The sequence below is a fragment of the Nomascus leucogenys genome, chromosome X (genome assembly GCF_006542625.1).
Source record: "Nomascus leucogenys isolate Asia chromosome X, Asia_NLE_v1, whole genome shotgun sequence".
Taxonomy (NCBI): domain Eukaryota; kingdom Metazoa; phylum Chordata; class Mammalia; order Primates; family Hylobatidae; genus Nomascus; species Nomascus leucogenys.
Window position 1 is genome coordinate 118,159,319 of NC_044406.1, and position 27,757 is coordinate 118,187,075.

Here is a 27,757-nt window from a genome sequence, read left to right on the forward strand (position 1 = left end):
CAGCTCTGTAGTGTCAATGAACATATTAGTTTGTGTCCTAAATCCTGTTGCAACTAATTTCCCCAAGTCCCTGCCAGGTTATTCCACTGTTGATCTTTATCGGCAATTTTCAAAATATAGCTGCGACTTACAAGTGATGACATTTGAGCATTTTGGAGCATAAGCTGCATCTGCTGGGCGAACATGGCTGCGGCAGTCTTCTGTTGAATCAGATTGTTCCGCCCATTAATCTCCAGCTGCGTTTTTAAGTGTGGAGGAGGGTGAAGGTACTTGCAGTTCTCTCGAGTACACCGACCCTGACAATGAAGAATAGGGAAAATATTAAATTAAAACTATACACAGATAAATTTTGGACTCCATTATCTGGGGACAATCTAAGCTCCAAAACTCTTCATCTTGAATCCATATAAGGCGAGAAACACCCTGAAATTCACTGACAGTCTGTTAATGAAATAATAAATCCCTATGCCCGGCAGCCATTTTGTTCTTTAGGTTCCGGAGACAATGGCCCTAGATCACTTGCATGATGGAGACCAAAGTGTATTTTGGATCCTCAGCTAATTGAATGTTTTTTATTGATGTTAAGCACTTTCAAGACAGGACAGTATGTCAGTTCCGTGGAATCAAACATGCTTTTGGTGTCACCTAAATGTTGGCATGGCTGCTGATTATGGTGTTTACTATGTAGCAGCAAAGGATGTCACTGGACTAGTTGTTGATCACATTGTCACAATGTGACCTATTACTGTGTTGAACTCATGAGCAGTATACAAAGAAGCTAATGATTCTCTCTTATTTGGATTACTAGGTCCACCATAAACCTTTTAAGAAAGCACAACTGCAAACAATTCTATTTCCCACACATGCTAAGATTCTTTACAGTACGTGACATTATTGGGGGAGGGGAAGGTGGGGAGCAAAAGGGCAACTTTGTTTTTGGACCAAAGAGTGCAAGCTGCTAGGCCACCTGAATTCCCGAGAGAAAAATGAGTTTGTTCACCAAGTGTTTTCATTCAACACATGCTATGTGCATTTTCCTTATTTATGATGCCTACACAGTTTATGCAATGGCTTCTCCATTGTTTAGCTATGTTGTTATTAAAATATTCCTATAATTTCACTGAGAATCAAGACGTGTCCTTCAAAACTTTTCTAGAGCTACATATAATGCAAACCCAGATGCAATGCAACTGCTCTTTTTAAATATTAGATCACTAGGGCAAGGTGGCTCTATTGTTTTACCTCCTCTGGCAAGAAGCTGAGTATAACTTAAAAGTCAGTGTGAGAAATTAAAAGACACATCATTGTTTTCTGTCGAGTTTGTCTTTTTGTTTTTCCCATTGCTCAATTTACATTTAATTAAATTAAAGTGATTTACAAAATCAAATACTACCTTACTTTTATGTACTTTTATATTTCTATGCAAATCTTGGAGAAAGAATAATTTATTGGTAGTATGAGTTAAGAATCACGTTAACCTAATCCTCCTAAATTCTTAAAAGTAGCCTAGGAATAGCTACGCAATTTCAGCATATATAATGAGTGTAAGCAGACCCCTGTGTGTGCTAAATCACAATAATTGGGGTCTTTTCCCCATAAATGTACCCCTAAGAGAGACCATAAGCTTCTTTTTACACCCACCAATGTGAAGCAAGGCAGAAAGTCACAAGGATCTTCAGTTCCTAGATTCTCCACTCTCCATCTACATAACTGAGGTGGTCTGGCTCAGAATTAACAGCTGATGGAGGGAGTGGCACTTGGTGACTTCCACAGCCAAGCATGCTAGTTTATACATCTACTTCAGGGTTTCTCTTCCTCCTCCCACACCCTAACATGAAAGATTTCCCCAAGGCCCTGTTCTAAATCCTCTTGCTCTCCTCTCTAATCTCTTTTCCCTGGAGAGACTAAGTTGTTTCAAAGTTCCATCAATTTGTACAATTGTTGGGATCTTAAATCTCTATCTCTACCACTGACCTCTCTTCTGAATTTCAGTCTTTTTTTTTTTTTTTTTAACCAATTGCAGCTGCATTTGGAGACCCCGCTACCTAACCAGGTCTAAATAACTTATTACTGACCTTCCTTCTCATTTGACTATTTTTCATCTTGCTGCATACTCCCAGTTAGGGCCACCACTCTAATTCCTATGCTTTGGGGTAGTTAGACAGCAGTAGTGGGGAAAATAAATTATGCAGCTCAGCAGCATTGCTTAAGGATTGCAGAGCCACCTAGATAGCTTGTTTAGACAATTAACATACACAAGCATGGAACACAATTTGTAACTCCAAAACAACTATATAATGAAGACTGTCTTTCATATTTAGGAATTCCAAACATTAGATAAGTTAAAGAAAAGAAAGAAAAAAGAATAATTGGAATTTCACCATTTGTTACAATTGAGTTTTAATATCATCCACATTGAATGCAATCAGAGAGAGAAGAAGAAAGGGAGGGTGAGAACACACTGTATTTGGCACATTTCCTGCCAATATACAGATAAAGAAGTGAACATGCCTTTGTGCTTTTATATCACTATCCTTTATATAAAGTAACTTATCTTAAGCTTTTTCTTGGGAAATAATGACAGTTTAGCAGAGCAAAAACAGTACACAGAAATAGAAAAAAAGAATTACACTTTAAAAAATTATATCAAGTTGGGCTATAAAACTAAAGTATGGAATATGAGGCAGCATGAGATTTAAAGAAACTTATTCATCTTAGTTAGGAGATTTTACTTGATTTATAAAGCTTCTATTTTGAATGACCGAATCCATAATTTAATTCTATAACAATGCAAATGCACGGCAACACCATCTTACCAGAGACTGCTGCTTATGTTCCAGAAAGCTTATAAAATAAAATAAAAATCTGTATTCTGTATCCAAACAATAGATGAGGAGACCAAGTAATTTAATATCTATATTATCTGTGGAATACAACATTTCAAAAGAAAACTATGCCCCTGTTTTTTCAAAACGACTTTAGAACTCAGGATAATATATTTATATGCACAACACTTGGTGATAATAAATCTCCTCTACATAGCGTTCATTCTTCAAGAGGCCCAAGCGTAATTATAGGCCAAAATACTTTAATTGGTGTTTGGGAGAGAACAAACTTGGTTTTTTACATCTGTTAACACTTGTTTTTTAATCCTTGTATAGAATTAAGGCTTTGGTAAAGCATGTGAGGTTGGGATGGAGTGGGGATTAGGGAGGGACTGTCCCAGTGGAGTAGGTAATCATCTATTGTTTTTGTCCTTTGGAAAATAAATGACTCTGTACTAGGAAGGTTCCAATGATTTCTGTAGGCCACCTAAGCACTCTGAGTGGGCCACAAGGTACCCTATCACATTGGGTCTATAACAGTTTGGTGTGATAGCCCAGCAGCCATCTTGGCTCTGAAAAATCACCCTTCATGTTTCCCTAGCCAAGTCAATGGTGTCCCAAGCCCTTCTTCTTCCAATCTAGACCCACAGGTTCAGAGTTGGCTCACACTAGCGCAAAGTATCAGATCATGTCTTAAACAACTCTGTAAATGTACCTACGACAGTCGCCACCCTCTGGCAGAGCGAGCTACATACTAAAATCAGCAGCTAAGGGGAGTCGAGACATGAAAATAAACTCTCTCTCCCCCTCCCATATACACTCAAAATTAAAGAAACGTTGAAGCGATTAGAGTGCAAGCTCATTTATACTTGCCTCAATTTCTCTCCTTTTCCATTTCCTTTTGGACTTAAAAAACATGTCATTCTCATCCGGTCTTTCAGTGTGTTACTGAGTTAAGAAAATAGCAAAGTGATTCAATAGGAAAGTGATTCTCTGCTGAAATAAGTGCTACTACACCTATGAATCATATGAATCTTCCAGCTCCCCTTTCCCATCGACTGTCTTTGAAAAATGCACTCAAAAAGCAGCAAGCAGGGGGAGAAAATAGCCGATGACATTTCTGAAGTATATCTGCATCAAGAAGTTGATGACAGACAAAGGGATACGTTGCAGAACATTTATAAAGCCTTCCAAATTCAATCTATTGCCTTCTTCCTACCTTCAGGCTTCTCCCAAATGAATACAAAGCCTTTGACTAAGAGAGAAAAGTCTCATTGTAGAGATTCAAATCCCACCTATGTCTAGGGAGTTATGAGAGTCAGAGTCTGTCACAAGACTTCCCATGCACTGGGTGGTAGAAAAACCCTGTGAAATGTACTTTTTGTTCATGAGAAAAAGCCCTACCATACATCAGAATAAGAAAAGGAACCTGGGAGGCTGCAAATTACCCTTTGTCAGCCACAGTATCTTAAGAGAAACAGCTGTTTGCAGAATGACTTGCTTCTTCAAATACATATGGAGTTAGAGAGAAAAAAAAAAACCCTAAATACCTTCTCTCGAATACAATTATAACTGGATTACTTTTCAAATACATAATCTCACTGATCTGCTAGACTGCCAACAGTTAAAAGTTAAATGTTAAATCAAGGCACCCAACAGATGATTTGTTCTATGAAGAAAAATGTTGTTATTCCATTTTAATCATCATGGATTAAATGAAAGAATTCTGATGATAGTGCCCCGCTGTAACATACTTACATGCATAGACATGGCTTCTCAGAGGAAGTAACAGTGATTTCAGAATTACAAATCATATGTACCAGTTTGGCTAGTTCCTGCAAGCATCACAGATTTATTAAAGCTAGGAAAAACCTGAGTCAAGATCAACATACAACGAGTTATTAGCCAGATATCATCATTCTACTGGCAAATTTCCCACTTTCTTCCTCTTAGAATTCTGTCTTTACAAAAATGGATAATCTGCATCATTTTCTCCTCCAAATATTGTATCATCTATAAATATTGATATAAATGCACAAAGAGCAGCCTTAAAATTCTGCATACAACTTTTAAGTTAAATGTGAGATGCAGGCAAGAAATTTAGAGGGAAAAGTCTTTAATAAACCATTTCTTAAATATAATGAAGGCAAAATTAATGAGGCTGAACGTTGACCCCCATGGAGAGGGCCAGCCAAGTACCCACCACCATTGCAGCCAGCACTGTACCCACCTTCTTCATGCTGTCCCAACTGTGTTTTCTTGACACATCCCATACACACATACAGAGGGCAATGACTTTGGTGCAAACCAGATAACAAGTTTGAATAGGCAAGAAGCTGGGGGGAGAGCAGAAGAATTTTCTTGCCTATCTGCCTCCAGAGAACTTTTACATTTTGATCTCCCAATGACAAAGGGAGTACTGGGCTCAACAATCACACTTTTGTTCTGAAATGGCCCACTAAGATAATTTGATTCCCAGGATGGAAACAGTTTAGGGCTGAATCGGATTGTAGGGAACATCTTGTGCACCTTTATCTTACAGAGAATGTGAAGGCCAAAGGGGTGAGGTGACTTGTCCTAATTCATAAGCAGCTCAGTAAGCACACAAGCCAAGTTTCCAGACTTTCACTACCCAATATGGATTCTCAGTTCAAATCACTTTTCCTCTGTAAAGATTTTCCTGGAACCATCTCCCCATTCCTGTCCCCATTTATCTCTCCCTCCTTTGTGCTTCCAACTGCACCTTGTACTCGGTTTTATCGTAGCTCTTATCGCTGTGTACATCGATAAATTGTTTGCATGCTTGTCTCCTGTATTAGACTTTGAGCCTGTATAACGGCAGAACTACATCTTCCTCCACTTTCAATCTCCAGGGATGTGTGTGTGCCTGATGAATAGTCGCCCCGCCATACACGTTTGTTGAACTTTGTGAGAATAATTTTATAGGGCATAACACTAAGTCTGCCTTAGAAGCCTAAGTGCTTCTCTTGCTATTTTCTTTCATAAGTTCTTTCTTCTCCCTCCAAGAAGAGAACAATAGTCAACACATGACTGAGGATGCTCCTGGTTGTCTGTTCCAAATAAACCGTTATTCTATTCAGGTCCAGAAAATAGCTAGTTCCTAACTTTTTTTTTTTCCTATGAATATAGACCCTGAGGAATATGTGACCATTACGGCTGAAACATCCTGGTAATTTAGTATAACTTAACCAGAAGTGACATGAATCCATGAGACCCACAGACACAAACTCTGGTCTGATTCCAAGGGGTCTCTGGCCACAAAGGCCCTCAGGATATAGGGCCCCACCGGACGAATAAAGGAGCCAGCAGCAGATCCATATCTAATCAGCACCTGGGCCTGCCCAGGAGGGCCCTGCATTTCCAGGGTCAGTTTAGAAAAAAACTGCGTTCTCCAACTGCCCCACCCCCCATCCTGAATTTCTCTGAACAAGCCGCAAGTCAAATTCCCTGAAGCTACTAAGACAAAGGTGGCTTTAGGAAAATCACAGCAGGTGGGGCCTTCTTGTGGCTCTCTAATGCATAAGGCTTCTTACAAGAAAAATGTTTGCGGTTTTCCTTTATGACCCATGCTTAGCTTTGTTTACGTTAAACATTTATTTTCAAATGATCATGAGCTTGATCTTTTTCTTAGAAATTTTTTAAACAGCAAATACCACTAAAAATCCCAGAAGCTGTTCACAGTGAAAGCAAGCCTGCCTCACTAATAACCCAAATCTACTTCCTGCCCTATTCCACCCCACTTACACACTTTTTACCTCGGTTCTCATCGAATACCGTCCATCACTGTAGAAAAATATTAACTGAATGACTGGTCAATAATAAGCTCTTCAAAAATGCATCATCTATTTACAAACCAGCCAACCAGAATAAAATTAAAACCCAAACACAACGAAGCACATTGGTACCAAGTGATCAAAAGTCAGAAGGCATTCCTGATGCAAAGTATTCCTAGACGCTGTCTTTAGAGCAGCTGATAGCTGCCAACATAAAATGTCATCAAGAATGGAAAAAAAGGGAGAGAAAAAGTAATGGTACTGAATTTTTTACTTCAAGAAATAAAACACACAGAAAATCATATAACTTCAAAAAGCTCCTTCTACATGGACTTCATTAAGACAGAGCATAAGGAGGTGTTTCTCTCTGACCCATTAGTCAAATCTCCTGCTCCTAGGCTTCTTTACCTCCTTTTTCTGGACACCCCATCCACTCACTTGCCACAACGATTTAGAAGCCAGGAAAAAGAGGGTACCAGCTGCTTGCCCCCTTTATTCCCCAGCTAGGGCTTCTGCTTAGGATCCTCTCTAGAGATGCCAGGTTTATCAAATAAATATGCAGGACTCCCACGTAATTTTGAATTTCAGATTCAGTGAAATTCAAAAACAGTGAAAAAAAAATTTTTAGTATAAGTATGCCCCATACAATATGTTATCTGGCAGCCCTCTCCCGCTCTCTTCTTCTGCCTTGATGAGTTGAGCTCAATAAAGGCAAATCCTTGAAAACCCATTTTACCTCTTTACCTTAAGATTCTTAGAAGCCCTCTCCATGGAATCAGCCCAGGCTCTCCCAGGCCTTCATTTTCCCAGAATAAAGTAGAAGACACTCTCAGCCCCAGCTTACCTGATCAGCTGCAAGGAAATTTAAGGAAGTTGACTGTTGGAGACAGCAATTTTTGATCCATAGCTCCTCCCACCAAAAGCTTCACACGGCTCGCTACCCTGGCAGCCACTCCACCTTCCCACCCACCGGTGGCGCAACAGTATATTTAAATACCCTCGATGTCCGCTGGAGCTCCCCCTTTAGGCTAGGATGAAGAGGGGGATGGTGTGTGACCAACACCTACCTGCCTAACCCGTAACTCCGAATTTACAGAACAGATTTTTGAGTATATGAGGTGTTACATAAAGATGAGGCTTTTAAGTTATTTAAGGTTTTTATTTATGTGTGCAGAGGTGAGGGGTGGTTAATCTTTTTTTTTTTTTCCTTCAGCCCTGTCTTTGGAATACTCAAATTCGAGTAAAAGTCAATCATTAAAGTGCAGGGAAATAACTACTTAGCATCATGTTTCTATATGCACGTATAAGCACTGTAAAGGTACAGATTCACAGCATGCAGATAAATAGCTATTATTTGCATAGACATCTTTTTCAGTCAATCCTTGATTACTCACATTAAAAGAGAGCACAAAGTAGAGAGGTATGGCTAATTCTAATGAACCAAATAATATATTCAAGAAAAATGGCAATCCATAATAGCCTCACATTACAATTGTGAACATTTAAGCAATTGCTAGACACAGTCCTGAATTTATTTTTTCATTAAGAATGCAGACTCTTTCATTGGAATGATCAAAGATTAAGAATTAATAAGGTCAGAAATAGTAAAATTGTACTGCTCTGGGGAAGTTTATATGTTTATGGGCATATCATAGAAAGATCAAATAGTAAAGCTGGAAAGGCTCTTAGAGATCATTTAGTCCAGCATTTGCCAGAGTGTGTACTACAGACAACTAATCCCAAGAGAGGAACCTCAAACGCTGGGTTCACTGGTCAATCGGGTATAAGAAATGTCACTTTATATTCCTCTCTTGTAGGCTGACAATACACAAGCGTATGATAAAGGCTCTCACATGTCCTAAAGTAAAGAAACCTGGTTACCTTTGTTAACCCAGCGTTTCCCAACATTGTTTAACTCACAAACCATCCCCCCTTTTTTCATCATATTCCCGTTAACATCTCTCTTTAGTATATACCCTTAGGAAAATACTGATCTAATCCAACTTCCTCATTCTATAGGTAAAGAAACTAAAGCTTAAACCAAGTTGTTTGGTGTTTTACAGGTCAAGTTAGTTTTCCTTAGTATTTTCATTTTGATTTCTCTTAAATAGAAAAATAGAGTGAACTCCCCAAAAATGGCTCTTCTGTTGAAATGCCATTTTTGCCCATCCCTGATCTCCCAAAAGCTAACAAGATGGATATTTTCCTATGATTGCAAAGTAACATCCCACAATCATCTTCCCAACACCCCTTTTCAAAGCTGTAAGTTTCGTCAGATCTTTCCAAATGGTTGCCGTGGCTTTCTTCTTTCATTTGAAGGCTTTAGTCAAGGAACTTCTGAAATAAGAACATCAAGCCTTCTCTGCCTAACTGGCTTTCCTACATTGTGACTTCTGCCCCTTGAAACCATGCTAATTATTTTAGGCTTTCCATGACTTAAGGGTCTCAAATGAGTTTTCGCTGTACTGAAACCTGGGAGTCAGAAGGTATTGGGCAATCTCCTCAATTCCAAATGGTTTTAGTTTTGCACTAACCTTAAACCTTGGGGTTTCCACTTGGCAAAATTAAATTTCCTGTCTCTAAGTAAAATGAAAAGTTTCAAAGAAGAATTTAATTTGCAAAAATATCTTACAAATGTATATGAAGAGTATAAGGTGAGAAAGGCACTGATTATTGTTCAGATTTAAACAATTTATCTTTGCTGGGCTCAGTGTGCTGCTCAGAATAAATTAAATAATTATGTCTTTATAACCAGCCACATATCTCACCACTCAAACTTTATATAAAGGGTAGATATAGCTATTGATTTACCTCTGCATTTTGAAATTAGCGATACAAAGATGAAAATCAGTTCCTCTTTTGTTAAACATGAATCTTCTTTCAGATAAAGAAATGTAAAACATGGTACCAAAATGATTGTTTACAGGGTGAATTAATCAGTGTGAAATTATGTTTCAATCCCCCAATGAGGTCAAATGTCTCCACTTTAGAATAAGCATTTTCCTCACACTCCTACCCTACTACCAACCTAACACCAAAAATGGAATTTCCATGCAGAAAGTTTTTACTTGGTGACATGGACTGCCATTAAAATACTTTTGAGGCATGGACTAAATTTATATTTTGTTAGGGAAAATATGCATTTCATCACCAAAAGTTCTATTGAAACCTTTGTGCTAACTTGTTATTAAAATTGTAGGAAAGTAGGCAACTGTTGGTGAGAATGTAAATTAGCACAGCCACTATATATATATAAAAAAAAAAAACCAAAACAGTATGGAGGTTCTCCAAGAAACTAAAAATAGAACTATGATATGATCCAGCAATCCCACTGCTGGGTATCTATCCTAAAGGAAAACAGTATTTCAAAGAGATGCACCCCTGTGTTTATTACAGCATTATTCACAATGGCCCAGATATCGAATCAATTTAAGTTTCCATCAATGGAAGAATGGGTAAAGAACATGTGGTACATATACACAATTGAATATTATTCAACCATAAAGAAGAACAAAATCCTGTCATTTGCAACAGCATGACTGGAAGTGGAGAACATTATGTTAAGTGAAATACGCCAGGCACAGAAAGATCAATACTGCACGTTTCTCACTAATATGCGAGAGCTAAGAAAAAAAAAAAAAACCACTGAATTCATGGAGATAGAGAGTGGAATGATCGTTGCCAGAGGCTACAAAGGATAGTAAGAAGGGGTTTATAAAGAGGGGATGGTTAATGGGTACAAAATACAGTTAAGTAGAAGGAATAAGGTCTAGTATTCAGTAGCACAATAGGGTGACTATAGTTAATAACAATTTATTGTATATTTTAAAATAACTAAAAGAGTAGGATTGGAATGTTCCTAACACAAAGAAATGATAAAGGTTTGAGGTGATAGATATCCCAATTACCCTGATTTGATCATTACACATTGTTTGCCTGTATCAAAATATCACATGTATCCCACAAATATGCACAACTATTATGTTCCCGTAATAATTATTAATTACAAATAAAATATAATTGTATGTAATTTAGAGTATCAGGCATATGCCCAGGGAAAATTCCAAACTCTAAATGTATAGTGTATTTAAGTGGCATTTTTAGCCAAGTGATTCTTTTAAAAAGGATCTGAAAATTAGGCAAACTTACTGTTTGTTTTTGTTTTACAGACATGAAAACAAGGTATTGATACAAATGCTTTCTCTTCTAAAAATAAAGATCTATTCTGCCTGGCCTGAATATCTACCAAGTATGTTAAGTTTCATCCAAAATGTAACTTTCGTTTGGGATGAAATGTTTCAGATATGTGAATACAATTGACAAAGCTCTAATGAAACCGCTGAGATTACTTTAAAATATTTCTTTTTCTTTCTCTCTCTCTCTTTCATATATGTGTGTGTCTTAAAATGTTCCTCTCCCAGTCTAATTTAGTAAATACTGCAACCTTAATTAAGCTCAGCTTCTGCTTCCAGTGAGCAGTTAATATTTAATGATGATGAAACTGTTCCCAGTATTTAAAGAACTAAACAAGGCCCTCCACAAACAATGTAACTAGAAATGGGGTTAAAGAAAATAGTGATAAAGGGACGCTTTTTGCTTTAAAATAAATCAATGCCTCAACCATAAATGTCTCATGGCCTTACAGAGAAGAAGTTGAAATATGACCACTGCCAAAGGATGCATATCTCCACACCCAAAACAAGAAAAAAATAAAGCAAAGCACAGAGAGTTAATTAGTTAGCTTCAAAATCTATGAACTGTACTCCCTTAGTCAATTTAAACAGCTGGAACAAGACTTATTAGAAGAGCAGTACATGTCTAAGGATGTAGTGTTCATTAAAAATGTGCATCCTTTATATTAAGCACAAAAAGATTTCTGGGGTCATTCAGGCCATGGTGATATTCTAGTCAGTGCCTTTTAATTAGCGGAATCCTTATTTTAGTGAAGAAAAACAAATAAAATAAATCTACTCTAGCTCCATTGTGCTTTCCCTCAAAATCAAGATAAAATTAGAAAACTTCAGAAAACATGTCTTTCTGAAAAAAAAGTAAGTCAGTTTATGTCTGTTATATAAGGTAAATCAAATTCCATTCTCAAAGATTTTGACAAAGTGGATAGAGCGAAAGAAACTAGGTAGTGTAAAACATCAGTGTGCTAATCTTTTACACGCATTTTTCTACTAAAGATAACTAGACTATTAATTTGGTTTTACATTGTTTCATGTTTTGCATTGACTTGCTATACTAGACTCTTGCATATAAGGTCAAATGATGCTTTTGATATTAACTAATTCAGATCGCTTATGAATAAGCTGCAGATATTGTATATACAGCTTTAGCTCATGTTACTTGGCATGAGATAATTGTTGATACACATTTAGACACCAGGTTGAGGCCCCTGTAAAATTATATTTTCTATTAATATCATGAAAGTAGTCATAAAACATAAACTAATTTTAAAAACAAAACTAGTCATAAAAACAAAACTAATTTGAGAGATTTTTAGAATACTGTAAACTGGTTTCCATTTTTTCACACCATGTCCACCTTAATATTAATGGCTAACTTTATTGTGGATTTACCACTTGCCAGGCATTGTTCAAAGTGCTTTATATGCATTAACTCATTTAATCTTCACAATTGAGGAAACCGGGGCACTGAGAAGTGAAGAAGCATGCCCAAGCTGACATAACTAATAAGTAGCAGAGCTGGGATTTGAACCTATGTGCTCTGTGTCCAGAGCTCATACTCAATCAAGATGCTGTGCTTCGTAATACTGTGATAGTTCTAAATAGAGGAATGAGTTGGTTCAAATATTTATACTGTCTGGGCCACCACTTTCCCTCTAAGATTATAACAAAGACTGCATATCAACTGGCTGTTAGGTACGTCCAGACACTAGTTACTAGCCCAATTTTATGGCAAATTTATTTTGTTCAAAACCCAGGGATCTTGGATGACTTGAGAATGAATAAGACAAGGCAATTGAATGTGTTTGTTTTTGTTTATTTGTTTGTTTTGTTTTTTAAGATAGAGTCTCACTCTGTTGCCCAGGCTGGAGTGCAGTGGCACCATCACAGCTCATTGTAACCTCAACTTCCCCAGGCTGAGGTAATCCTCCCACCTCAGCGACCTGAGTAGCTGGGACTACAGGTGCACACCACCATGTCCCGCTAATTTTTGTATTTTTTGTAACGATGGGGTTTCCCCGTGTTGCACAGAATGGTCTAGAACTCCTGGGCTCAAGCGATCCACCTGCCTCAGCCTCCCAAAGTGCTAGGGATTATAGGTGAGGGCCACTGTACCTGGCCCTAGGTAACCAAATGTTAGAAATAGCCTTCCATAATTCCTGAAGCAGAACAATTAGCATAAACATGTTATCTGTTAACACAGCTTTTTAGTAAATGTTTGCACAGTCGCATTTTGCTAGTTGGTTTGGGAGAAGCACTGTCCAATTATCAGGAGTTGGGTCATGAGGGCTTAAGCATAAACGGCCATGACTTGACAAAAGTAACAGTCCAGCAATATCCCATGGAGACTGAGAACCGATAGAGGTAGGACTCAACAAAAGAGGTGGCCTGTTAACTTCATGACTATCATCACCTCCCTAAGAGAACAATCTTTTAAAAACACCATAGTGCCATTCAGAAGCAAGTTTACTCAGATGACAAGTGAGTGCTGTAGGTTCGACACTATCACAAAGCAGAGAAAGTCTCCAAATGATGAGAAAAGATCAACCTTAACACAAAATGGTACTAAGTGTTCTTCTGAAGCATTTCATTCCCCTAAGGACAAAGGCAAATGAGAACGCACATGAACTGCACACACCATTTCACAAAAGACTACCCCACCGAAAGCTCAGTTTCAGAGGAGGTTTTAGTTAAATGACCGTAAAGTAGATATATTTTGAGATACTGCAAAGTGGAGGTGATGATCTGTGGCCCTAGGCACTAGGGTTTGACTTTTTCAGTGCTTCAAATGTACAAGTTATGTTTCTTTTCTTTTCTTTACTGTCAATTTATTTTTGGTTAAGCAAACATTATTCACAAAATAAAACTAAAGGGTTTCAAATACAAATTAATATGTGGCTGCATCATGTAAACATGCCAATAAAATAAACACATCAATTCTATTCTGTGATTTATCATTTAGGTTTCTCCACAGCTTTTTAAAATGAGAAGATCACCTGAGCCCAGGAGGCTGAGGCTGCAGTGAGCCATTGTTGCCGGGGGTCCTTGTTCTCAGAGCTCCCAAGGTGGTGGCGGGCCGCTTCCAAGATGGTGGCAAGCCTCTTGTTCTCTGACCTGGGGTTCTTGGCCTCATGGATTCCAAGGAATGGAATCTTGGGCCATGTGGTGAGTCTTATAGCTCTAACAGAAGCCATGGGTCACAGAAGAGAACCGTGGAACCCAGCGACTAGTGTTCAGCTCAATTAGGACGAACCCGGACACTTAGCCATGCAGGAACAATGGCAAGCCTTTAGCCCGATCGGGAGCGGCAATGGGCGCCTCGCTGGATGAGGAGCTCAGCGGACACCCTGCTGGATCTGGAGGGGTGGAAGTCAGCGGCGGGTCTGTGAGGGTGGCAAACAGCAGTGGTGGACGGCGAGTGAAATCTCAGCTCAAGCCGTAACAACCATGGACCAGAAAAGTGTGCAGTAGCAAGACTTAAGAGAGTGAAAACAGAGCTCCCATAAAATGGGAGGGGACCCAAAAGGGGTTGCTGTTGCCGGCTGGAATGCCTGGGTTTATATCCCCATCATTGTCCCTCCCCCTGTGCTCTCAGGCGATAGATGATTGGCTATTTTTTTTACCTCCTGTTTTTGCCTAATTAGCATTTTAATGAGCTCTCTTTACTACCTGATTGATCGGGTGTGAGCTAAGTTGCAAGCCCCGTGTTTAAAGGTGGATGCGGTCACCTTCCCAGCTAGGCTTAGGGATTACTAGTCGGCCTAGGAAATCCAGCTAGTCCTGTCTCTCACCATGATCTTGCCAGTGCACTCCAGCCTGGGCAACAGAGTGAGACCCCGTCTCAGAAAAAAAAAAAAAAGTGACTAGACAACGGAGGATGCAGAATCCAAAAGTATACTAATACTTCTAAAGAAAATATAATAGGGAGAATAATAACAACAACAAACAAATCCACTGTTATATGAATCAACTGTTTTGGAAGCAGGTCACAGGCTGTTCATACTCTGTCCTCTAATGTCTTTGTTCCCAAAAAGAAATGAATTTAAGTTTTAATAGGAACACAGTATTTTATTAGAAAGAATGCTAAGCTGAGATTCAAGTGCCCTTAATTCTAATTAGTTTTAGATCATCAGTAAATTATTCTCCAATCGTGTTAACTTCTCTAGAAATAATTCCTGCCCCTACATACTTTCTAGGTGCTTTGAAAGAAAAAAGGAACAAAGTAAAATTTAGTCTTTTTGGAAGTAAAATCAGTACAAAATGTAAAAAATATATTTTTCTTTATTAGTTCTTTACAACAGAACTAAAATATTTCCCGAGAATTAAGTATAATAACTTTGACAGATTATAACTACTTTAAATCATTCTACTTCCCTAAAAGAGGTAATATATTATCATAGAGTAATTACCAATTATATGAGTAATATAAATTACTATGTGCCTAGGGAGGGAATTTATATACGTATAATGTTAGGAAACTGAGGACACTTCTCTTATTAGAACTGGACATTATTGTCAAACAGTCGCTGTTCCCACAACTTAGTAGTATTCTAGGCGAAAAGGCAGAGGATAAAGAACCATATCCAAGCTTTAATCTCATCCTCGTAAATAACTAAAAGGAGAAAAGAATTATTGCTTCTTTTCAAGTGGTAATAAGCCAGTGCCCACTTAGGAGACTAGTTTATCTAGTCAAGAGACACTCTTTTACCATCACAAGCTTCTTTAAGATTTAGCATAACGAACATCCACTTTAAAATCATAATGAATGAAACATTCAAAGTCATTTGTATTATATAAAAAAGCATAGAGCATTACGCTCTAGTTGGTACTATTTTTATTCTAATTTTGCCATGGGTACTGTTATATTTTACTTATAACATATATTAAAATGATAACAAGAAACCAGGCAAGTCATTTTTTCCTGGTAAGTTAGAAAGACAAAGCCAAATAAGAGACTATAAAAGATGTTAATGGTGCTTAAAATATTTAAAACAAATTGTAGCGAAGTGATTTTAAATATCATTTAAATAAATTGGTAAAATAATAAAATTGAATCTCGTTAGAAAACTGTTTATAAATGTTTGAGCTAATTTTTCATTTTTCTTATTTTTCATTTTAATAGGCTAACCTTATGGAAGTGAAGATTGACTCATATAAATGTGAAATGTCTGAATATACTATATATGTGTGTGTATGTGTATATACATATACACACCCTTTTGTTCTCACAGTTGCTACATATGAAAATTTGAAGGTCCACGTGTGGCAGCTAGCAACACCTACAATACACCTTTCGGGGTACAAAAAAGTCACTAATCCTTTCAAAGGGTTATAATAGGCAAATAATTAAAATAACTTCATTTCTTTTGGGTTCCACATATTTAGACACCAGCATGATTCTTGCCCAGTCACCTGTTATGTAACATTCCATAAGTTTCTCTATGCTCCACAAAGATAGGGTTCTGTGATCAAAGGATTTAGAGAAATTCTTGGGTTAAACAGAACTAAACTGCACTGACACGCAGTTAACAGAACTAAACTGTCTTTCATGCAATACCTCTCAGAGCCTTTTCTCAGCTAAAAAGCATTGTGATGTTCCTTGGAGGGAAAATATAATAGGTCTCCCAAAGAAACATTAAGTCTTCCAGAATAGACATCATTTCTCTTCCAACAGATCTGAATATATATCAAGAAAGGGCCGTTTGAACAAGTGGTGAGGAAGGAGGAGGCATTAGAGGAACAACACAGAGTCCTGAGAATTATGAAGCTTTGAAACATCATCCTTAATTGACACCCTGCTAAACCAATTATGGTTTTCTCTAAACTAATGGTTCCCAAACTTTAGTGTTTGCCAGAATTACCAGGAGAGTTTCTTGAAACACAAGGTGCCAGGCCTCCCCCCAGAGCTGCTGATTCAGTAGGTGTGGGTAAGGTGATAATTTACATTTCTAAATGTGTCCAGGTGAAGTTGATGTTGCTAGTCTGCCACACTTTTGAGAACCCCTGCTCTAAGGGAATATTGTCCTATCCGACAATGGATTTAGTTATTTGCTAAGCATTTTATTATGGTACTGATAATTCAGTTTCCAAAAGGTCATACTGAAGAAATTTGGACACCTTAATTCTACATCTCTGACATCAGTAATGATGTTAGCAGCCACGTAAAAGAAGGCCGGTCTAGGTCATGAAGAAGGATTGGCCTTCTCAAAATCTATTCTACTACTCCTAGGAAACACATTCATTTTCTGTTTACAAAGTAGGGCTATTAATTATGACAGTAAGTATGTATATGAGAGCTCTGTATTGTATGTTGCTTACATTTGCTGTATAAACATTTCCAGAGTGTTTTCTAAATGTTTTCTGTGTACCCAAATTTGAACGAATAAAGGATTCTTTAAAAACTGCCCCTCAGCTCGCCAATAAACTCACACCTTTACTCACTACAGAATTCCCAATCATTTGAGAACATTACCCCTTCTCCTCACCCCTAAAAAAATGATACCTAGAAAAAAGACAAGCTAAAAGGAGGAAAATACTTTCCACATCGATTAGGCAAACAATTTAATGCTGACCACAGCATTTCAGCACAGATGATCAAAAGCTGAAGTATCAATAGATTACTAAACCTCAAAACAAGCACTGAATACAAGTTCATCAATTGCACCCTGCAGCGAGGAAGTAAGGAAAAAACACATCTCATACAACCCTTTCTCCTTTTTTCCTAATGAAAAAAAGTAAATGTCTAAGGAGTTTCAAGTGTTTGTCATTTATTCCTTTCTGTTTTACGAGTAGCCCCAGCTGCATTTGGTTTACTTCTGAGTATCACTGGAAGCCCATTTTAAACTGAGGCCCCCAGTTAACCATACTGGAATGCCTGGAATACAATAACATGTACAAATGAAAATCACTCAGATAGCCTTATAAGCTGCAAATAAGAAATACAGAAATGGAATTAGCCCCTTCTCTTGTTGACTTGCTCTCTTACTACTTAGACAATTACATTCTTCCCAAAAGGCTTCAAAATGACCTTCGAGAAAGATATTTTTGAAGTAAGATTATTACAGTAACTGTAAAGACTGATATAATGGGGAAGGTGAAACAATGGAGATAATTGTATCAAAAACTTCAAAATTCTAGACTAAGGTTAATTGCTGCAGCTGGGCCCAAAACGTAGCTGTGAGCTTTCTGGCAACCACACTAAATAGGAAAATGTACTGAATTGCATTTGCTCCTGTGGCCTGATAAAAGAAGGCATACTGTTTAATACCTCTCCTGCATAAATGTAAAAACTGTGCTAGATACTGTGGAAGAAATGAAGAAGATTATGCCATGGAAACTGCCCACAAGGAGTTTACAAATCTCTCTCTCATAACTACAGAGGCATGAGTAGTTGTGCTGGTGGGGGACCTAGGACTTGACACCTGCTTGGAGGTTGTGAACAGTAGGGAGATCAAAGGTAACTAGTGGTGCATGTTTAGTGGTGCTGTTGAAAATGAGGAAGAGCAAGTTCCATGGGGAGAATGAGACTTCTCTGGGCCATAATTAATCACAGCTATTCATTTTTGCTTCACTGAAGGCAGAGGAGTTTATAATGAAAAATATGCTACAAAAATGGCACAAACAATTCTCTCTTGGGGGTGGAGGAATCCCACTCTATTATATTACCCTCTTTTCATGAGTATGTTACTCTATTCATTACACTTTCCTTATGTTTTTGTTACAAATACATTATTATTGGAGCTGAAGTATTTCAGAATGAAAAGCCTTTCTCAATGGGTGTCTCCTAATTTCTTTCTTCACTCATTCCCTCTCTCCCTCCTTTCCTCCTTCCTTCTTTCCGTTTTTTTTTTTTTAAATCTCTGACTTGGAAGCAATGTCACTTTTTAAAGGTATTTCCTTAGTGGGACAATAGGAAAATTTGGGGAGAAATAAGTGAAACATGTTTAAATGTTTTATCATTTCAAAGATGAAGTAAATGTCACATGCCACTAAAGTGAGACCTCAAGAATTTGGAAAAAGGGGGAGACAGTCTTAGTTCTGTTTTATCTGTCACTTGCCTATTAAAATATGCTAGTCACAATTATGGAAATCATTGCCAAATGTTGACGCCAGCTGAATGCTGCTAAATATTTAAAAATCATTTTAAGGTTTTGTTGTTGCTGTTGTTGAAACACTTTTCTCAAATGTTCCAGACACCTTCCCTGTTTTTGAAAGCAGAGTCAGTTGTCCAAACCTGAATCACATCTTGGTTACTGAGGATTGCACCAAGACCTCAGGATCGCCTGTTCAGAAAACCAGCAATCATTATGCAGCAATGGAGATGAACATGGAAAAAGTCTAAGAGACTGGACTGACTGTACAAACTCCAAGATATAGTACATAAGCCTACAGATCCTTTCTTAAACTTCCATATTGAAATTACTTTCTTATTATTTTTCCTATTTCTTTTAAAAGCATACTGCTTGGACTAAATTACAGTTATTGTGGGTTTTTTTTTAAGTGTCAATTCATGGGCTCTCTCTATTATAATATTTCTTTGTCTTTCTATGTTCAAACTTTTTGGACTTTCAAAATGTCATTGTGTATTTAGAACAAGAGTTCTTTATTAAACTTTAAATATATATATTTTAGAACTAGGCAGTCATCTTCTTCCACAAAATCCCTTTTTGAAGATTATGAGCTCATACTTGATTCAGAATCACCTTATTAGCACTCATTATGCTTCCAAGAATACCTTGATTTGCAAGCTACCCATCTGCTGTAAAATTCAACTTCAAACATTTTAAGACAAAAAATGCTAGACTATTACTACATAATCACACTAATTATTTTGAAAATAACACTTAGCAATGGCCACTAAGTAATTTTTTTTAAAAAAATCTGTATATAAGGTAAAAGCACTCAAAATGTAACAGTTGGAGAGTATCCAACAGCATTTAGCCAAATATCATTTCTATAATGCTAAGTGATGGAATTAAATTTGCAAATATCAGCAATTTGCAGGCCATCAAATCTAGGTTAAAATGTGGTTGAGTGAGGGAAGTTGGCACATGGGTGTATAGAATTTTTATCTATATTTGAGTAAAAACTGAACTGGGAGTGAAAGTACAGCTGCAGATGAAGAGATCTCTGTGTACCTCTCAGTTGAGCCCATATTTATTCTCCCTCTTTCAAAGTGTTTCAACAATCTCATGTTTCATTCAACAAATATTTTTCCAAGTCCTAACGTGTACTAGGCACAAAAGATATGATGGTGGACAAGATAGCATCTAATGCAAAACAAAACAAAAAGTATGGCAGACTTTCACTGCAACTTCAAAGAAATCTGATGTTAAGATGAGCACAAGGTCAGCAGGCTGGAGGGAAATATCCACTGCTTTCTACTTAACCATGTTGGCTTCATCTGCATCTCAATTCCATCGCTAGTTTTCCCTTCCCACCACCACCACCTAAATCAAAACCTTAATATTTCATAACTTCAATACTTCAACAACTTTCTAAGAGGTACTTCCTCTTGCCAGTCTCTTTTTTTCTATCTTTTTTTTTTTTTTTTGCACAAGCTGATGGTGTCATTTCTCATGCTTCAGCCATTCTGACTTAACATTCAACTCCCCAAACCTATCACAGTTTTCCTCCTCTGTCTTTGCTCAGGTTATCCCCTCTGCCTGGAATACCTTCCTATTCCTTCTTCAAAGAACACCTCAAACAGTGTCTCTCCTATGACTGCATCATCAACCACCACTGCTGGATATAATCCCAGTCCCTACCTGTGCCCTTGGACTGTTTTAGCTGTTAGTTTGTATCTGGCTTATGGCATATAACACAAGTAACCTCTTACTAAAAGGTCAGGCAAGAACCACATCTTTCCTAACTTTGTATTCTCCACATTACTGAGCCCAGTGCCTAACAAGTAAGAGGTTGCAATAAATGTTTGTTGAATGAATCATTTCTTTGGGGAATTGAATGTACATACAATTCTTAATGGATTTAACAGGACTTTCAGCATTAAATAACCCCTGACATTTATACAAATCCTTCTAGGAAACCACAACCAAATAGTCTTACAAACTCAGTGCTGCTGCTTGCTCTCAAATGAAGAGAAACAGAGGTAGTAGGATTCCCATGACATAAGGAGCCCTTGTTAGAACTGTTATGTGTGACAAGGCAGCATTTTCGATGTTTATGCCACTTGCTGATAGAATGTTTCATTTCAGATATTTTCAGTGGTTACATCTAGAGTTCATCCAAGAAAAAGCCATTTTCCAAAACTACTTCTCAGGCTCCTTTGAAAAATGAGACAATATTCCAAAGTCAAATTCTTCCTATAGTGGGGTACTGGGAGATTAAAGATGGCTATGGTTTGAAAATTTGTTAGTAATACTGAAGTTAAGACTGAATTTGTTTCTATATAGAACACTTTTTTTTTGGTTAGTAAAAAAAGTAAAATAACCAGGAAATTGCAGAAACTCTAGAGATTACATTTTTATAAAAGCTGGAAAAAATTGTTTGTTAAGTGGAACAACTCCTAGGATAGGTATTTGTGAAATATTTAAAACAAGAACACAGAGTACATGGAGCTATTAAAAATCCTCAAATTGTTACTTCGGTTTTACTATCTTTCACAAATAGGAAGATGAATAAAGATGTTAAGACAATGTGACTGTGGTCTTAAAACAATGTGGTTTTTAAAAATGAGATCTCTAAAAAGTATTTGGAGCTAAGAGATTATTGATACTACAATGTCATCTAGTCACTGTATTTAAATGCATATAAAAGATGGTTAAAGAGTTTAAAGTCACACAAAAAGGTTTTCTGTTTGCATTTTTGCATGCTAAGACAGAAATTAGAACATTACTACCATTCCGTTAGCTAACAAATCATGGCTGATACATAGGATATGTCTTGTTTTTTGTCATATTTAATGGAATTAAAGGGAATTTGTCATACGTAATACATGTATATTACTGTGGACTTTACATTTTCAAATTTTTGTACAGTTTTCAATGTGGAAACTGCCTTCTTGTCCACTATCTAGTCATAAGAATATAGGTAGAAGCAAAGCCTAATTTATTTTCTACCAATTTCCAGTGGGTTAAAAAAAATTTGAGCTTCAACAGAAAAAAAGCTTATTTATGATAGACAAAAATCCAATTTAAGGCATACATTTAAATGCCCATGACCAAGTTATAGCTACAAAACTGTTTCTAACAGATAGATTCTATAGCCATATCTACTTAACTAAATAACAGATTAGACATGACATTAAGCAATTTTACATAAACTCATCATAAACAAGATACCAAAAAATGATTTACTCTATCTCTAGATACAACATGGTTCAATCCAAATACTGGAGATCATTTAGAAAATAAAAGGATGAAAAACAAATGGAATTGTTTACTGACTTTAAAGAAAACAGTATCAAGAAAGATGGCAAAAAATGTGAGATAAACTTGTAATGACATCTAGCAGTAAAACTTGACCCTGGGGTGAGAATTGAAGGCACAGAAATACAAACATTGAAAACCCAAGCAAGACTGCAAATCTGGATTAGACATCAAAAATTTTTTTAAAAACACATAAATTTAAGAAACTGAAGACCGAGTATGTAGCAGAATAAACACTGAAGAAAAAAAAGAGTATTTACAGAAAATAGCAGACAGCTAAGATTCCTCTGGAATATATAACCCCATAAGTCAGGGACCAAGTGACACACTGAGATAGAGGAAAACAAGGGTCACCTCAAGGATGGTACATGCAGAAAGGTCATCTGCAAGGGCAAAAAGAACAGTAAGTAAACAATGTTCTATGAATAATGTCATGTTCCTAGAAGAACTAATTGCTATTTCTGGATGCACAGAAGTACCTTGTATCCACATTTCGAAAAAATCTGATATAGAGAAAAAGACTTAATTTCAGCTACGCTACATGAAGAGATTATTTACTAACCAAGTAGGATCAGATGTATATTACCCTAACATCTAAGAGTTTCTTCTAGACAAAAGAGTTGAAATATAATAGTTTTCAAATTTCAAATTTCCAAATCTCTCCTACTTAATGGAGTTCCTGTAGCAAAGGGTCAGTATTAATGGTATCATCAAATAGTAGTTGGGGAATACATGCCTGGCCCTAGCCCAAGTCTTTTCTCACCAGATGCCCAATTACAACTTGGCCAGGAAGAGATGATTTTTAGCTATGATCCCATAAAACAACACTTTAAATAAGTTGGATTAGATTCCAAATTATTGTATAAAATACTTGACCCATAATAAGGCTGAATTGCTACTGCAATATTTCAGCTGATCTATGACAGGTTTCTTCCTAGCTGGCCAGGGCATCGTACTAATGAGTATATAACAGAATCAGACATCAATGAGTTTTATGCAGTGAAGATGTGATACACAGCCACAGTTATAATCCCCAGTTCTGGTCAGCAAACTCAACAATGCGGTGTTTGGGGAGAAGGATGGACAAGGGAGCAGAGACAGCTCAGTGTTCTGACACTCAGCAATTAAGCGAAGTTTAGTATCACAAAGTTAGGTAACTTTGTCTAAAAATCCTTCTCTTCTGCCTTATTTTCAAAACAAGTTATCCAAATAATTGTCCATGAACTAAATATGAAGGTTAATAAAGTCTTAATCTAAATTATCATGAATCAGAAACAGTAAAAGAGGGAGGGATTAGCAAAGGAAAAGTTGGCTTCTCCACGCCTCACTTTTAAGTGCAAAAAGTAAAGAAGAACCAGAAAACTTCACAGACAGTCCCAATGTCATGTGGAGCAGCATGACTGTGATAAGAGCTGGATGCTTTTGGTTTACTAAAGCAATAGCCTAATTGATGTTCTCTCCATTTTCTTCTCCTCCATAGGAAAGAAGACTGAATAATGATTGGAAGAACGCCGGAGTCATCAAGCTCTTTTGATAACTGCATATGTGAACTAGGTCAAGTCGCTCTCCCTCAATGGATCGCCAGTTTACCCAACTGTAAATGGCAACAATTTTGAACTGAACGTTCTTCCTTCTACAGCCAAAATTCTTCGTTTGCTAGGTTTGTGAAGTGCTTTTATATGTATGAGCGCTTTCTTAACTATTAAGTTATCTGAGTCATCGAGCTTTTGGCAGGGGCAATCTCATGATCAGTCATGACATAGATTTTAGAGTTTTCTCATCCCCATACTCAAAGTTTTTTTTTAAGAATAAAAATGAAAAGAAACAATACCCCCACAATATTTCTGAGCCTCAAAGGACAGACTAAAAAAGCTAACTTTTAAAATACTTCATTTTGAAATAATTTTGAACTTACAAAAAAATCGCAAAAATAATACCTGTAGTCCCTGTATACCCTTCACCCAGATTCCCCTACTGTTAAAAACTTACATAACCATAACACAATTACCAAAACCAGGAAATTAACACTGGTACAAGACTCTTAACAAGAGATCTTATTTGAATGTCACCAATTTTCTTCCTAATGTTCTTCTGTTCTAGGATCCAATCCAGGTTCCCACATGGCATTTATTCCTCACTTCTCCTTAGTCTCCTCCAATCTGTGACACTTTCTCAGTCTTTCCTTGTCTTTCATGACCGTGACACTTTGGATGAGTACTGGTCATTTATTCTGTAAAATGCCTCTCACTTTGTGTTTGTTGAATGTTTTCTCATGATTAGACCGAGACCATGTCTTTTTGGCAGGAACATCACAGAAATGGTTTGTATCCTATCTGAGGGTATGTGATATTGATATATCTTATCACTCATTATGTTAACCTTAAACACTTGGTTAAAGTGGCATCTGCTGGGTTTCTCCACTGTAAAGTGACTATTTTCCCTTTATTTATTTATTTTAGAAACAGGGTCTTGCTGTGCTGCCCAACCGGAGTGCAGTGGCACAATCACTGCTCACTGCAGCCTCAATCTCCCAGGCTCAAGCGCCTCTGCCTCCTGAGTAGCTGGGACTACAGGCATGCACCATTATGCCCAGTTAATTTTTTTTAAAAATGTTTTGTATAGACAGGGTCTCGCTATATTGCCCAGGCTGGTCTCAAACTCCTGGTCTCAAGACATCCTCCCACCTCGGCCTCCTAAAGTGCTGGGATTAAAGGCATGAGCCAGCCACCATGCTTGGTCTATTTTTCACTTTTAATTGATAAATATCCTGGGAGAAATACTTTGGGACAATGCAAATATCCTGTTTCTCCTCCAACTTTTACCCACCGATTTCAGCATATATCAGTGGATCTTGCCTGCAACCATTATTACCATGGCATTTGCCTACTAGTGATTTTGTGTTTCCTTCATTTGTTCTCCATTTATTAATTGGAATTCTTCTGTAAGGAGGAGTTGTCCCTTCTCCCCAACTTATCCATTTATTCAATTTTTTTTGTAAACTATGGACTCATGGGCATCTATTTTATTCTATGGACTATAATTCAATACTATCATCATTTAGTTTCTTGCTCAAGTTATTCCAACTTGGGAGCCATTGGGAGCTCCTTCAGACTGGCTACTATGATGTCTTGTCATGCCCCCACCGTTTTTCTAGCACTTTCTTACATTCTTACACCAAAAGACATTACAGCCTTATCTTGTATTTTCCCTTCTTCTGTCCAGAATCAGCCATTATTCCAAAGATCCCTAGTTCCTTTATTGGAGAATGATATTAGACACAAAGATGTGGGTACTAAGTATGCTCGTTGCTGTTGGGGCGTTAATTGCTTCTAGCGCCTCCCAAGACAGAGCTAGGAAATGAAAGCATACATAATAACCCATGCATACACACAGATCAATATCTATTCCTGTATCTATCTGTATACATACTCATGTATCCTTTCTAATCCACACCACAGTATTCATCCTAACCTTCCCTTTTTATTTTTAACTTTTTTCCTCTGACAGTGAGAAAATAGGCTCTCATTATCTACTCTGTATACATTTATTTGTTCAACCTCAGTATCCACATACTTACATATGCCTGTGAGGAACAGATTTACTAACTAGAATCCTGTATTTGTGTGCAATTCTTTTTATCTTTATTATAAATATAGCACCTCCAGGCTTCTTTTTATTAGTGTCAGCATGACATAGCTTTTCCCATCTTTTTACTGTTAATATTTTAAACTCAAAAAAAGCAAGGAGGAAAACAGTATGCTACTATCTGTGTGAAAATGGAAAATAAGTATGGATATATTTGCTCATATGTATACATATAATATCTATGGGAGAGGGAAAACCAAAATATCAGTTTGGAGGTCAACTGATTAACTGGGGAAAAGAGATGAGGGGAAAACTTCGCTGCATACTCTAATATCGTTGAATTTTCTTAAACTTTTTCATTGAGTATAATTCACAAATCATAAAACTCACCCTTTTAAAGTCTACACATCAGCAGTTTTTAACACATTTATATACAAAGTTGCATAACTATCACCACTAATTCCAGGACATTTTCATCACCCTTAAAAAAAAACCATGTACCCATTAGTAGTTAATTCCCATACCCCTCACCCCTCACTCACCCATCTACTGCCCTTCACAAGACCCTGGCAACCACTAATCTGCTTTCTGTCTCTATGGATTTGCCAACTCTTGATGTTTCATATAAATGGAATCACACAATATTTGACCTTTTATGTCTGGCTTCTTTCACTTAACATCATGTTTTTAAGGTTCATCCATGTTGTAGCATGGATCAGTACTTTGTTCCTTTTTGTGGCTGAGTAATATTACATTGTATGTATATACCATATTTTGTTGATGTAGTCATCAGTTGATGACTGTTTTTCTAAATTTTTGAATTATGAAAATATCCATTCAAAAATTAAACTTTAAAAAATAGAAACAAAATGAACAAGCCCTTCTCATAAAAAACAGAAAAATGTAAAAACAAATCAAGCAAATAATGTATGAAAAATAACAACGTACAGAAAAGCTTCTTTGACATTTGCCAGGACTCACAGACTCAATAGCAACTTACATTTGCAACTAAAATTTATTACAGCATGGAATACAGAGGAAAAGTAACAGGAAAAATATACGTATCAGTAGAGTCAAGAGAAGCCCAGCACAAGCTTCCAATGTTCTTCCTAGTTCAAAGCCACACGCACAAGGACTCTCTCTCTCTAGCAGCAAACTACAGAGGCATGTATGGAATGTCTCCACCCTGGGAAGCCCAGTTCTAGTTTCAAGGTCTGAGGTGCAGATGGGTCCTGGTCACATATGCACAGCCTGCTACCAACTGGCCATGGCAACTGTAATCCAGGACCCTAACAATGAATCAGTCATCAATCTTGATCTTGAGCAAAGCAACCCTGACAAGCTGTTATGGCATGGTCCATTGTTCCAGGTGTATACAACACAATAACCAATCAGTGACAAAATGAATGGTGGCCACATTCCCAGGGGATAGTTAAGGTTTCCCTTGGAGACATGCAAAGAGTAAGCCACCAAACCTGCTATATTAACTCTTTCCTCACATGAGATTTCTTTATTGCTAATCCCCCATCACTGGGGTATGAACTGGAGTTGAGGTACAAGTCATAGAAATAAGGGAGTGAAAAATAGGGATTGGGCACCATTTGACTTCTACTTCACCTATAAATAGGAGTTATTTGTCTTCATGGAAATTATTCTCTTTTCTATTTAAAAAATATAAAGACTAGACACCTCTGCTTTGTGTGGGCTTGCTTTCCCCCGATTATGTCAACCTTTCCAGCTCTTGGAACAGAATCCAAAGTCCTCAGCATGATACACAGAGCCCCACCTGATCTCCCCACCCCCAGGACCTCCCTGCCCTCATCTCCCACTCCCCTCCCCCTTCATGGCTCTGCTCAAGCCACGCTGGCGACCTTGAGTTTCCTCATACACACCAGGCCGCCGCCAGCTTCAGGGCGTTAGCTGTTGCCATTCTCTTTGCCTGGAATGTTCTTAGAAATCCTCTTTGCTGTCCCCTC

The 27,757-nt window shown here is 37.4% G+C and overlaps 1 protein-coding gene across 5 annotated transcripts in view; it reads right to left on the minus strand.

Annotated features, from left to right (window-relative positions):
• MBNL3 (muscleblind like splicing regulator 3) overlaps positions 1-27,757 on the minus strand; it is a 111,807-nt gene that overhangs the window by 27,180 nt on the left and 56,870 nt on the right. For 3 of the 5 annotated variants that reach the window (XM_003272623.3, XM_003272620.1, XM_003272625.2), the window contains one exon: positions 132-296. In XM_003272623.3, coding sequence (XP_003272671.1) covers positions 132-185 — 54 coding nt within the window. In that variant the 5' untranslated portion in view covers positions 186-296. Of the gene's footprint in view, positions 1-131; positions 297-7,363; positions 7,418-27,757 lie in introns of those variants that run through there. The other 2 variants (XM_003272622.2, XM_003272624.3) reach the window with 2 other exon arrangements.